The sequence below is a fragment of the Alnus glutinosa genome, chromosome 1, assembly GCF_958979055.1.
Source record: "Alnus glutinosa chromosome 1, dhAlnGlut1.1, whole genome shotgun sequence".
Classification (NCBI taxonomy): Eukaryota; Viridiplantae; Streptophyta; class Magnoliopsida; order Fagales; family Betulaceae; genus Alnus; species Alnus glutinosa.
This window is the reverse complement of record NC_084886.1, coordinates 721,069-734,905: the sequence shown is the minus strand read 5'-3', so window position 1 is coordinate 734,905 and position 13,837 is coordinate 721,069. Positions and strand designations below refer to the sequence as shown.

General features: G+C 32.5%; 1 protein-coding gene across 2 annotated transcripts; it reads left to right on the top strand.

Annotated features, from left to right (window-relative positions):
* Positions 1–1,546: 1,546 nt before the first annotated feature.
* LOC133858447 (uncharacterized) lies at positions 1,547–10,668 on the top strand. 2 transcript variants are annotated; one of them, XM_062293918.1, is made up of 4 exons: positions 1,547–2,671; positions 2,816–2,866; positions 3,059–3,131; positions 10,257–10,668. In XM_062293918.1, the coding sequence occupies exons 1-4, from the start codon at positions 1,896–1,898 to the stop codon at positions 10,410–10,412; spliced, it is 1,056 nt and encodes a 351-aa protein (XP_062149902.1). In that variant the 5' UTR covers positions 1,547–1,895; the 3' UTR covers positions 10,413–10,668. The 2 variants fall into 2 exon arrangements, with proteins under 2 accessions (XP_062149902.1, XP_062149901.1); XM_062293917.1 differs by having other exon boundaries at positions 10,254–10,668.
* The last annotated feature ends 3,169 nt before the right edge of the window (positions 10,669–13,837 follow it).

Sequence of the window (13,837 nt, the reverse complement as noted above, 5' to 3'; positions counted from 1 at the left end):
ATTTTTCCCCCCTTCTTTTTTTTCTTTTTATTTCCCCCGCTCCCTTTTTTTTAACTATTCTTTTCATTTTCCTCTTCTTTTTTTCTTCCTTCTTCCCCATTTTCCCACGCAGGCCTTTCCTTCTTCTCATTTTTTTTTTGTCCTTTTCTTCACACAGAGAGGGAGACCGAGAGAGCTAGAGCGATTCTGAGATAGAGTTGTGGTCGACAACAGCGTTGGAGTCCAGAGGGTTATGGCTTGACGTCGGTGAAGTCAATGGGGTGTTTTCCGGCGTTTTTTGGGTTTTTTTTCTCCTACTATTTCTTTGAGTTCTCTGATCTGGAAGTTAAGTTTTTTTTTTTTTTTTTTTTTTTTGTAGTTTCATTTCACTCTGTCTCCGATAAACATGCATATCCACCGGTAAAACAGGAACAACGACGTGGTGATTTTTGGTGATTTTGGTGATTTTTTGGTGTTTTGTTGGTGATGTTGTCGACGGGGGATTTTTTGGATTGGATTTCATGGGGAAAGGAAGAAGAAGATTTCGCCGGCCTTGAAGAAGTTTTTGGTGAGGAAAAAAAAAAACATATATGATTTTTGTGACGTGGGTTAGTTCCAAGTGGCTAAAAATGCTTAATTTTATTTATATTTTCTTTTTTTAAAAAAAAAATATATAATAAAATGCATTTAGTTATGTGTGAGTGGCACATGGTTAAAAGCCACATTGCTAAGTTACCACATGTATAAAAATCTACGTTGCTAAGTGACATTTAGCAACAACTAGATTAACCACGTGAAACCTACATGGCTAACTGCATGTGGCTAAATAAAATTTTTTTTGTAGTGATTGTACGAGATATTGAGATTAATTAATTCTAATGGACTTATTTTAATATCACGTTAAATTATCGTTTAATTGTTTAAAATATTTAAACTAATTATAAAAATGAATAAATTTAATAATTTAATTAATATTCTATAATACTTGACATTGATGCTTCTCTAATCAAGAAATGAAAGTCTAATCATAAGTTGCATAACTTTAATGTCATTGAAATGTGTTATTTTACATCATATTATCACCATGATCCATCTAATCATAGATCATGCATGCATCTATATATCTTTTTTTTTTAATAATAATAATAATAATAATAATAATTTTTTTTTTTTTTTTTTTTTTATTTTTTTTCTGTTTTCTGATTTTCCAGCTAATATATTGATGGAGCGAAATGGCCAGCTTGGTCGGTTCTTTGTTGTCTGATGTACGATTAATTATTCATTCCAAATGTAGATTAACTTTCCTAAATCCCTATTAGGCTAAAAAGGACCTTTTTGTGATATTCCAAAAAGAAGGAGCCTTTCTAGTCATTTTGTCCTTGAAACTTGCCCTAAAGTTGCTTGCTGGACCACCCTTGATATTTGCCCTTTAGAGAACAGGTGGAACCTATATTTCGTATTAATAATAAAGTCAAGAAAAAAAAAAAGAAAAAAGAAAAAAAGAAAAAAAAGAACTACTGTTCGACATCCTTAAGAATAATAAATATTCAATCTAACTGACTGACCACCATCTCTCTCTCTTTCATTCTCCTGCAACTATTTCATCTCCACAAGCTTCCAAACAAAGAGAATTAATGGAAAGTGAGATTTGCAAGGTTTATTCTCCTCGTCGTCCTCTGATATGTCTACGATGAAACAGCAGACGACAGAAACCCTTATCTGGTTAATGGGTGTCTCTCTCTTTTGCAATTCCATATTTCCAAAACATTCTCATGGCTCCAACAGATCCCTCTTTCCAATATAAAGCCCATATTCAAGAATCTCCAATCCATGGCTTGCCTAATTGAGACCAACTACAAGCTGATCAACGACGATAATCACTTTAATCGGCGGTTCCGGTTTCCAGGTTGTCCGATATGACCATCGTTCGTGCTCAAAACCTCTCAAGAGAACAAGTAGTACAACAGCAACATCATCTTTCTGGAGGTTTATATACTGGTTGCGGTGGGGGGTTTAGAGAAAATTTCGGTCTTATGAGCCGTGTACAAGGTTATGAATATTGTAGTGAATCTTGCTTAGGATCTGATCTAGTGGTTGGTGATCAGATGGCTGAAGATGAATCAAGAACTAACAGTCTTAACGAAGCCGCCTCGAGTTCAAAAGATATTCAAGAAGAGAGGGATGAAGGGTGGCTACAATTGAGCATAGGCGGTCACAGTACTGCTGCCAGCCACAACAACGTCAACAAGCATGATCTGGCAGACCCAACGGCCAGAAGAGCTTCCGGATTGCTCGAGCTTGATCTATTGCCCGGCGGCGGTAGTTCACAACAAGCAAGGCCATTAGCCCCTATCTTCCATGTGCCGGAATTTAGAGCTCCTCGTGCGGTTACAAGTTTCCCAGGTGGCAGTAGTTTGTTTTTTCAGCACCCGGGAAGTAGCTCAAACTTTCCTCATCAAGATATTAACTGGGGTTTTAGGCCAATCAGCCGGCATATTATAGGGACTACTTCTTCCTCTACATCATCATCGTCTTCTTCTTCTTTGATGCCATTGGGGTCCTATTTTGCACAGCCCTTTCAACTCCACTCTGGTATTGATGCTGCTGGGCCGAGCTTAGACTTCAGAGTTACTGATCCTCCGAGGAGGCCCCATTCTGGCATTTGGTTTATGCTGCAAGCCTCCCAAAATCAGTAAGTACTGAATAGATAAATAAGAAGATAATTTTCTTTTTCTCCTTTCGTTTCTTTATCCTATATTTGGACTATATATATATGTATAAATATAGATAATTTTCTTCGTAATTAACAGATTTTTCATTTGGTTTCTCAATGCAGAGCAAAGGAACCATTTTTGCCTCAGATACCAAAGAGCTACCTAAGAATCAAGTAATATATTTTATCTTCTTTGATTCACCTTCACTGCGCTTTGTTTGATTTTTATTTCAAAAGCTTCGTTTGAAGTTCGTAAAACCGAACTCTCTCTCCCGAGCCTCTCCCTCTCCCTCTCTCTTTCTCTCTCTCTCTCTCTCTCTCTCTCTCTCTCTCTCTAGTTACTTATTTCGAGTTTCAAATATTCAGGGATGGAAGGATGACAGTTCGATTGTTAATGAAGTATTTGGTCAATAAGCTGAGACTGGATAGCGAATCAGAGGTATTTAAAACCATTAATTAATTACTGCAACTTCTTTTTTATTACAAGTGCTTAATTATATATGTACATGAATCCATGATTGATTGGTTCCTTGTTTATTTCACATATCTGAGTCAGATTAATGACAAAATATGGGTGCACAAAACAAAAACAAAAAGAAGAGAGAAACCGACCTATGATTTTATCAAGTAATCTCTTTAATTACATGAATATGGACACACAGTCTGTGTTAGAGACATGACAGAAACAGCAGAACTAAAATGGGTTCGTCTAGTGGTATTTCTTTATTTTTTCTGTTAAAATCATATTTAGGTGGGAAGTATATTTCTAGGTAGGCATCTTCTCTTTTTGTATTATTAGCCGCGCGCGTTCAACTCAATATATATATCTACTAGTGTTGGTAAAAGAATTGGCTTGAACTGAGAACTTTCCTAATCATGGAAATTATCAGCGTTTCCAAATCGGTCGTAAGCTTCGTGTTTTAGTTAGTAGTGGATTTTTTGGTGATGGATTGGTGTAAAGTTCAAGTGGAGAAATCTGGATATAATTCTGAAAACTACCTACCACCCGTTTTCCACATACCCCAAATAAATCATCAAGAGATTAATGGGTTTACTGTGAAAGACCAAATATATGAAAGTAACGTTTCAATATTATCTGTAATATATACCTCCATTTTGGAAAACAGGAGAAAGGCGAACCAGACTTTGACATACAGTATGCAATTTTATATATGTATATGTATGAATTTAATACAGATCGACGTACACACACCATAGATATATATATATATATATATATAATATAGAGCACATCTATATTACTATATATATAAGGTACACATGTAATGGCCGGACACATATAGAAACACCAGGAGGCGGTAGAGTGGAAACCTAATTAATGAATGCTACACGAATTATATTATTGTTCTAATATGCCTTTAATTTTCTTTAAGTAAAACCACAAAACATCTTTTAGTACCCATTTATTCAAAAAAAAAAGAAAAAAAAAAGACCCATTTATGACTTATTTATCAGTTACAATTAAGCTAGCTAGCCACGTTAAAGTAAATGTAGCACTAGGATGCATGCTCAAACAAATTTAGCATTAATTAAGCTCCTAGCAACTGAAAAGGTTTAGCAAGAAGAGCAGACTATCTGGAATGACTTTCGATCCCTCATTATTATTAACCAGGAGGACTGAAATTTTTGGATATACGACTAAGTGCCATAGTAGAGTTTGAAGTAACTTAGTCATTGTCTGATTGGAGCAAGGCCTCATTATTATTAACCAGGAGGACTGAAATTTTTGGATATACGACTAAGGCCATAGTAGACTTTTAAGTAACTTAGTCATTGTCTGATTGGAGCAAGGCTTCAATTGACATATATATGAGACTAAGAATCACTGCTTTAAGTGGAATATTGCTGATATCCTACTGGTTCATACATCTTAGAGAGAGAGAGAGAGAGAGAGGTTAGTAATTAAACAATCTTCTCCAAGAACTTCTACCCTCATATTTCATTAATTATATATAGTAGTCCATATACTTTCTAAAAAAAGACAAGAATCTAATTGTTACGACTATCATTTGCAAGAGAAATAAACACTTAAATGTGCGCTAGCGCTGACTGATCTAAGCCCCTTTACCTTAATTAGGTAAATTTTCAACTTAAGAACAACGCTTTATTGTCACCAATTTGAGTTATATAGTTGACTACTTCCTTTCCCAACTTCAGCAGCTATGTATACTAAGTTACAAAACAATCATACGAATTTAGCAAACTCAAACCCTAAACCTTATGTCATTATAATGAAGCCTTTCATTAATTAGCTACTCTTATATATTGAAGCCTTTCACTATGAGCATTAATGCTAGATACTATGATTCTATAAAAAATTCATACAACAATGTTAACGTGACACTACCAACTAACCTTTGGACCAATCATTATTAAATAATAATAATAAAAAGATCTAATTAATGGTTATTTAGTTTCGAGTATCGGTCACGTCAGTATTGTTGAATGAATGTCGGATAAAATCATATATAGTATCTAACATTTCTCTTTCACTATTGGGAATCTCATGATTGTTTTGATAATTAAGAGTAGCATTTTTACAAGCTAATTATGAAGAGGAATTATAATTATAAGCATATTCAAGGATGTTGCACAAGGCTTTTGGATGTGGTTTAATTATGATACGTACGTGAAAGTATCTCACAATTGATTCAATTTACTATGTAGTGTATATATATTATTACTCGAAAAATAGGTCTATATATATACTATAATAAGTGTGCACGAGATACATGGTATAAAGTGATCGATATAATTTGTCTATCAAATTAATTGCATTGTTGTGTCCCGCCACTTTATAAAACGCTTCATTCACAATCCATCATCGACTAGCTACCACTACGTCTTACCCAAATAATTACTATAAATTCATGTTCCTTTTATATATACTACTCGAGCATACCTATCAAACATATATGATTCATTTATAATGTCAATATTGTTTTGCATGAATATTTTATAGTGCCTCAGATTGAAATTCAGACCGGAAGAGAAAAAGAAATCAAATTAAGTCTAAAATTTAAACTTATCATCTAATTAGATCAGAATTGAGGAATCAAAACGTAATTTTGCTATGCCAAAATTTTACCAGAAAAAAAGAATAAAATAGCAGTACTCCATGTCAAAATTTTACATGATATACATGTGTAAAAGTTTTGGAAAAACCTATAATCACGCGCGTGGAAGTATATATAATTGGGCATAATGTAAAAACCTAGCTATAATTATCCTTAAATATGTACTGCATAAGTTTCGTAAAAATCTATAATCATGCGGAATTATGCATGATGTAAATTGATCGAGATAGGTATATTAGAAGTACTATATATATATGATACTAATTAATGTTAGTGTGCATTGCATAATTATATGAGATTTAATCAAACAGATCGATATATATATATATATATCCCCACACATTTTGTGAATTCTAGCTTGCAGCCGTAGATGACTGCCGGTAATATCATTTACTTTGAAGTATTAAGAAAAGATTTTAGTATCAATCTGGTAGTGTTGAAGAATAGGACGTAGCTCTGGCTTTGAACATTTTATACATGTCAAACACTTTGTAATATCAGAAAATATAAGATGAATATATATAATTTTTATCCTTAAAATAAACAAGTTTGAAATTCAAATAAATATTTCTTTTGTGGTGCATTGGCTTTAAACTGCATTTACCAGCAAAATATGTAGAACTATACTACATTATTAATCTATGTCTTTGCAAAAATAGCTTAATTAATTAGATCATGTGACAAGTACAAACTTGTCTCAAAAAATTTACACGGCTTGTTAAGTATGTTGCTTTTTTTGCTATATATATATATATACACACACACGTACACTATTAATATGATTCATTTGGCATTTCACCATACTTGCTAGCTGTGCTATGTATGCGTGGTGAAGCCCATATAGTGAAATGGAATATATTTATACAATCATTATGCTTATGGATTGAATAGGAAAAAAAATGTTTATTGATTATTTCATGGTAGGCTCACTTTGAGCATCATTACATATATATATATAGATCGAGGTATGCAAAGTTTGGTTTACACTTAAAATTTATTTTTTATTTGTCATTTTTTCACTTGGGACAATAAATATTTTTGAACACTTTCTAGTGTACATTGAGTCAGTTTTTTGGAAAGAAAGTGAGGCTAAATTATATAATAATTATAAGAACTCATTTAAAATCATCTTATGTTTAATTGTTAAGTTTCTATAAATGGATCTGTTTTTAGCTAATCTAATATAGCTATAAACGTGCTTGGAGAAATTTTGATTTAATTAATAGGACCCCAAAAAAAAAAAAAACTACTCTAGCGAACTTCATGATCGATCATATATTAGAAAAGCTACAAATTAAGATCAATAGCCAACAAAACAAACATTATTAAAAGCAGAATTTCTAACTATTACATTATTTACATAAACAAGTACACGTGATCGTATGATTTCTTTTCCTTCATCAATTTGGAGAGACATAATATATTAATGTAATAAGACGGCATATTATTAAAAAAAGATTTAAACCATGTAGTGTTATACTTCTCATCCGAACCATGTTTTTATATCATTTGTATATCTGTCCGTTACCTACGACATTTATAAAATTAACATTAGCATGTTAGGTTGTCTAACATTCTCAACATTCTGTTTTATTTTGTATAATCAATATTTATGTATAAGCTGGTAGTTAGTCAACCCTTATACACCCTCATTTGGATGCATATCCTTCTGTATTGTTTCCTTGCACTTCATGCCATGAAGAAAGGAGACGAGATTAATTATGACAGTATCTTATCTTGTTAATTATTCCCTAATAAACCAGCAATATATATGCAAATCTCTCTCTCTCTCTCTCTCTCTCTCTGAGCTGCGACTCAAAAAAAAAAATGTCTTTTATTATTTTACTCAAAGCATGCATATACACCAACGCACAGACAATCAATTAAGAATCATCTGTAGCATATATAAATTATTACAATTATTTAGAATGTGTGAGACACTAAACATTCTTATTGCTTTTGAATAGTGAATATGTTTCCATGCACCAGTTATATTGTTGTTAATTAAGGTCAACTTATGTCATAGAAGGGCTATTAATTTCTTTATAGTTTAAATCCACCGCTAAGGTGATATAGTCAGCAGCTGTGTATATCTAAAAACCGTTCGATGCCGCCCAGATGCCAACCCAATGAGATTAGATTTCTGATTGAGTGTGAAAGAAGAACACCAAATTTAGATTTAATATATACCTAGCCTCAGGGTAAATTCGATTAGGACTTCTCTTCTCTAGCTCTTAATTGGATGATTTGATTGCAATTGTTTGCTTCATTATGTACATATATACTGGGTTCACATATGCCTGGCCAAAAAGAAATTAAACCTAGCGTCACATGTATCTTTTGTGATTACTAACCAAAATCAATTAGAAGTATATTATATATATAGATATTTTACATGGAGATGATTCAGATGAATAACAGTCTAGGGCAATAATCAAGGCAGGAAAGCGAAAAGATATCTGCAAGGGTTTGAAGGTCTCAACCCTATTGTGATTTTATAAAGAGTGCATTGACTTTAAGATGTAAAACATGCATCTTCAACTTAATTAGATTATCTTGGCCTAGTTGACACTCATAATTAACATAGAAAAAAAGGTTGATGGCTAGCACATCCAATCATATCGTAGGGTCATGAAAATCACACGTGTGCACCCTGTCCCTCTCAACACTCATCTCTGCATGCCTAATATATCGCTCCTTTCGTCATGCTTTCGCTTCTTTCAACTCAGCTTTCCGACAGCTAATTTGTAGGGCCTTCGTAGTTTGCCCTCTTTTTCCCATGGGATGGTGCTTGAAAAGGCACATCAAAACCTTAAGTGGTGCACTCTTGTGGAATTTAAAAGACCCCATCATCTCGTCCACGAGCAGAAGCAACCATAAAACAAAAAAGAACGAAAGTAAGAAAGAAAGAAATAGTTTAAACAATATATAGAAACCGCATATATAGATGTTATTTTTTTACGTCGGAGGAAAGCAATGCATGAAGGAGAAATCTACAACAGAATCATTGCAAGCTGTTGAAAAAAGAACCAAAAAAAAGAAGAAGAAGAAGAAGAAGAAGAATTAATAAACCCACGAAAGACAGATAAGAGCCAATGAAAATGATACTGCATAATGGTAGGTGAACGGGCCGGGGATGCATGCACAATTAAAAAAATTATGAACAGAGACCCTTTCAACAACAAATGTTTTCGCCAGGCTTTAAGCTAAGTTTTTAACGACTATTTTTGTATTCAATAAGACAAAAAGAATAGACGAATTAAAATCAAAAGGTGGAACTTCATGAAAGAATATTGACCTTCATATTAGGGTTTTTCTGAAGCAACGTGAAAGAGACGTGCATGACGATTGAAATAGGGTACACATAGTTAATAGGCACTTAGGAGCTTTAGAATATAATAGTCGTGCCTATTCCTCGCCGTGCTTTTTGGATCCATTACGTTTTTTTTTTTTCTTTAATTAATTTTTATTTTACTTTTATATTGTTATTGCTTGCATCGATTATGAAATCTCTTGGTATATATAAAATAATTAAAATATAATAACAAAGTCCAAGGTAGCATGATTTTGGCTTACGAGCCAAGTCTGGGTGGGCTCCTTTAATGATTAAAATCGGGCAGTTCAAGATCGTGGGCATACGCGGGCAGCCCTTAACGTTGGATGACCTTGTCTACCCGCTGACCGAAGTATTTTGAGGAATCTTGGAGTAATGAAAAAAAGTTAGATAGAGGAATTTTATGGTTAAAGTAGACGTAACAAAGATTTATATGGGGCATAGCATGGGGAAGACGTAAGCTAGTGACAAGCATGACTTCAGTCCCACAATAAGTTTAATATATGTTATTTTAAATGGATAATAATTTGGACTTAGCTTGGGTCCACGTGTCCCAATTTCACCCTGTCCAGTTTCAAGCCTTAAAGCACAATATATATTATTAATAATTCTTTTTATCTTTTACAGGACGTATATTCTCATTAATTTGATTAATTAGTTTTGGATTAATTCTTCTATATATTGTTTGTCCTTACTTGCAAGTGACTTAAAGAAATGATCCTTATGATATCAGATCTTACGTAAGAGATGTGGATATGGGGGAAGTATACAGATACCAATAACCAGTGAAGTTAACGTCCAATGACAATTACTTAAGGGAATTATATATATATATATATATATATATTGTTAATTTCTTATCACTATCAAATTGGTAAGAACTCGTTGTAATTTATTGATCAGGAGAATGATGCCGATGGACATGATATTGATGTTCAATTACCAATATATATATATATATATATATATATATGTTAATCTAAAAATTATAATTGTTCTAGCTAGCTTTTTGGACGTTGTACTTTATATGATTATGTTTTTGGATTAATTTGTTTGTTTGATGCCTAGCTAACACGTATTGCGTGCACGTGTGTGTGTGTGTGATTACGATTGATGGTGCAAATTAAAGCAGGTAGAGATAACATGTAGAGGGCAACAGCTTCCACCTTTCTTGACGTTGCAGCATGTAAGAGATAACATATGGAGTCCGAGGGACACAGTGACTTTGCTTCAAGACTCCTCAACCACAGATCATGTCATGGTGTTGCACTACGGTAGGAGTGCTTGAAAGTGCAAAATCCCGTAATTTTATTGGCTCCCACATGTTGTATCATTGTTTAAGTTATGAGAACGCTTTTCTTTTATTCTTTTTCCTTTCTTTCTTTTTTTTTTTTTTTAATTTATTTTCCTTTTTTTTTTTTTTTTTTTCTTTTTTAATCCCGTCGACGTTTCTCTAATTGATGGAGAATATAGTTTGGAATGCCCTCAAACGATGTTTATGGTTCTGGGGTCAATAACATAACCCGTAAAATGTAATTTCAGGCTATGCGGGCTTCATATTTAATTATAATTATTGCTAATTAATTGACCATGCATCCGGCCAGTTCGCCCCTTCCTTTTTATTTCGCCATAATTTTCTCATGCACCTCGATCTCTCTCAACATGCTTTGAAGATGCAGAATATATATATATACTTGACTTATATGGGTGACAATTCGTGTTTGTGTGTTAAGTTTGAGTTGTGTTGTGGCATGGTATAAGCCTATATGGGTCAATCTGAACCCAATCCATTTAATGAAACGAGTCTATAGGCTACTCAATTCTGACATAGCTCAACCCGCATAATCCATTTAATTAAATGGGGCCAGTCTCCTTAACCATGACACACGTCAACCCATACAACTCATTTAATAAACAGGTCGTGTTGGGTTGATTTAACCCGACCTGCATAAACCGTTCAATTAACAAAATACCGATCAATTATTGAACATTAAAATGATCAATTACACTACTAAATTTATATATTTACAACTAATTAACTAGGAATGTGACTCACTACAAGAAATTTGTTCATTAGCGTCGACTCTTAGTGGACGCTAAAAGTCCAAAAGTCGACACTAATGAGTATTAGCGCCGACTTTTGGACGTTAAAAAATCAACTCTAAAAGCCCGACGTTGATGATTGACTATTAGCGTCGACATAACATTTGGTCGACGCTAAAACGTGTAACACATATATCATAAGTCAACAATGATAGGTATACTATTAGCGTCGTCCATTATCAGCATCGATTCGTGTGAACGCTGATACTCTAAAAATATTTTAAAAAATAAATTAATAGACTATTAGCGTCGACTGAATACCTTAAAAATAATAATAATAAAAAAAAATAATAATAGGTTATTAGCGTCGACCTAGTTGACGCTAATACCCTAAAAAATTAAAAATTAATAAAAATTAATAAGTACTTAAAATGACGTGTTAAAAATTCATGTGATTCAATTCACCATGCATGTATGGAATATATAATACATTTATTTATTTTTATTTGCTCCTTAATTTTAATGGTAATTAAGGTTCCGTGATTTCAATGAGCATTTCTAATATTACCTGACTAGCAAACTTTTCTTTAAATTAATTGTATCTAAATTTTCCAACCATTTAAATTTAAATTTTTTATTTAATTATACATTTGGATATTATTTTATGCGTTATATTAGTATGTAAGAATGTTAATTACCCCAATACATTGCTTAATATGCTTTCTAACATACTGTTAATATAGTAAACAAAACTCTTTTAGGTCTTTTGATCATCATGTAACACTTAAAGAGTTTCATGAAATAATGAAATTAAAAATTTTACAAAATAAGAAATTACCAAAGGCATTATGTCTTCTTCTTCTTTTTTAACGAAAGATTTGAGTATTTTATTGATCAAATATCACGAGTGTAAAGTTCTTATATCACAAAACATAAAGTTCTGTAAAATTATAGCCACGTGCTATGAGGTTACAAAGTCATAAATATAAACAAAATTCTTACAATAAAGTGCTATATATGATTTTCATCTTCCGCTAACTCATGTACAAAAATAGTTAAAGAACAGATCTGTTCCGAGCAGACTAAATTTAAGACAATGGTAATCAAATATCCTAGAAAAATTTATTTAAATCGGCCGTGAGAGATAACCCTCAAACTGAACTATCCAGGTTGTGAGAGATAACCTCTCACATTTAATTAATATTCATCTCATAGATCGTCCATGAGGGCAGATCTATAGAGAATAAAATTCTTATTCAAAGCAAAAATACAATTAGCAAACAGCAGCAGCGGCCATGAAGGATATGAACGGCACAACACGAAGATAGATGGACAGATGTATAGCGGAGATACCAAAATTGTTGATCTGGTCGAAAAGCACCTACAAATAAAAGAAAAAACCAGAATGAGAGAGGGGAGTAGGAGTGGGGAATAGAAAGAGAAATGGAGAGGAGGAGGAAGCAGATCTGCTCTCTCCTCCTCTTAGATCTGTTTTCTGATAGTTTTTCCTCTAGGGCCAACTGTCTTAAAGGCATGTTGTCTTTATTGCAGTATACACTTAAATTTTATCTTAATTAGCATGTACGTAAAGATATTATTTCATTTTATTAATGTAAACTTTCATTAATACCTTTTTATCACATAAATCTAAAAAGATTTGAGCTATAAAGGCAAATAGTTCCTCTTTAATAATTCAGTAAAAATAATTTTGAAATGTCATAAACTTGTTTTGCTAAAAGCCTTTTAGGGTAACATTTACTTTTTCTTGTTTTAATTTTTTGGTCAAAATTATCCATTACTTCATAATAATAATCCACTATGTGGCATGGAATATTTCGATAACCATGTGATTAGTCGATCCCTTGATGCAATATAAATAATTTAACTAATAAACAGATTGGAGTGTTTCTGTTATACCTTATTAATGAAACTAGCAACGGAAAAGTGCTAATATTCTTATTAATTTGATCAATTATCATAGTTTGATGCATGTACCAGAGCTACTACAAATTAACCATACATAAATAGAGACATAATATACATATATCTTTTGTATATCTTATGTACATCTCTTTTTAAAATTAACCATTTGATCCATAGGACCCACATGAAGGTCATACCGATTCAATGGTGGATTTAAAAAATGATACACAGAAAATGTATAAAAGATGTAAAAATTTCATTTTTCTAATACAAATAGAAGATACCAAAACATTAAGAGCATGTTTAGGATTATGGTGGGAAATAAAGCTTTTATATCTAAAAATAGGTTTTTTTTTTTTAGAAAAAGCTTTATTTTAAAGCTTTTTCCATAGTACGTTTTTACATTTTTTAGAGCAAAAAAGTATTTTTTGAATTTTTTTTACCAAACATATCCATTTTAGCTTTGCATAGCTTTCTATGTATAAAAAGTGTTTTTTAAGTTTTTTAACGCAATTCCAAACATGCCTTAAGTCTATTACATACACAAAAGATCGATGTTGGATACCGATAGGCAACTATATCTCCCATACTAAAATCCACAAAAAGCATGATTGACACAATTTAGGCTTTACAAGTAAAAAATATAACAATATAAATCCACGACTTAGTAAATAAAACACACATAAAAAGTGATTCATAAAGAGAACACATAAAAAGTGATTCGAACATGAGACAAGCCATGGAAAG

Excerpts from the sequence above, each read along its gene's own strand:
- LOC133858447 (XM_062293917.1), top strand. The coding sequence starts at position 1,896 with ATGACCATCGTTCGTGCTCAAAACCTCTCAAGAGAACAAGTAGTACAA. Across the intron at positions 2,672-2,815 it reads CTGCAAGCCTCCCAAAATCA|AGCAAAGGAACCATTTTTGC; the intron begins GTAAGTACTGAA and ends TTCTCAATGCAG. Across the intron at positions 2,867-3,058 it reads AAGAGCTACCTAAGAATCAA|GGATGGAAGGATGACAGTTC; the intron begins GTAATATATTTT and ends TCAAATATTCAG.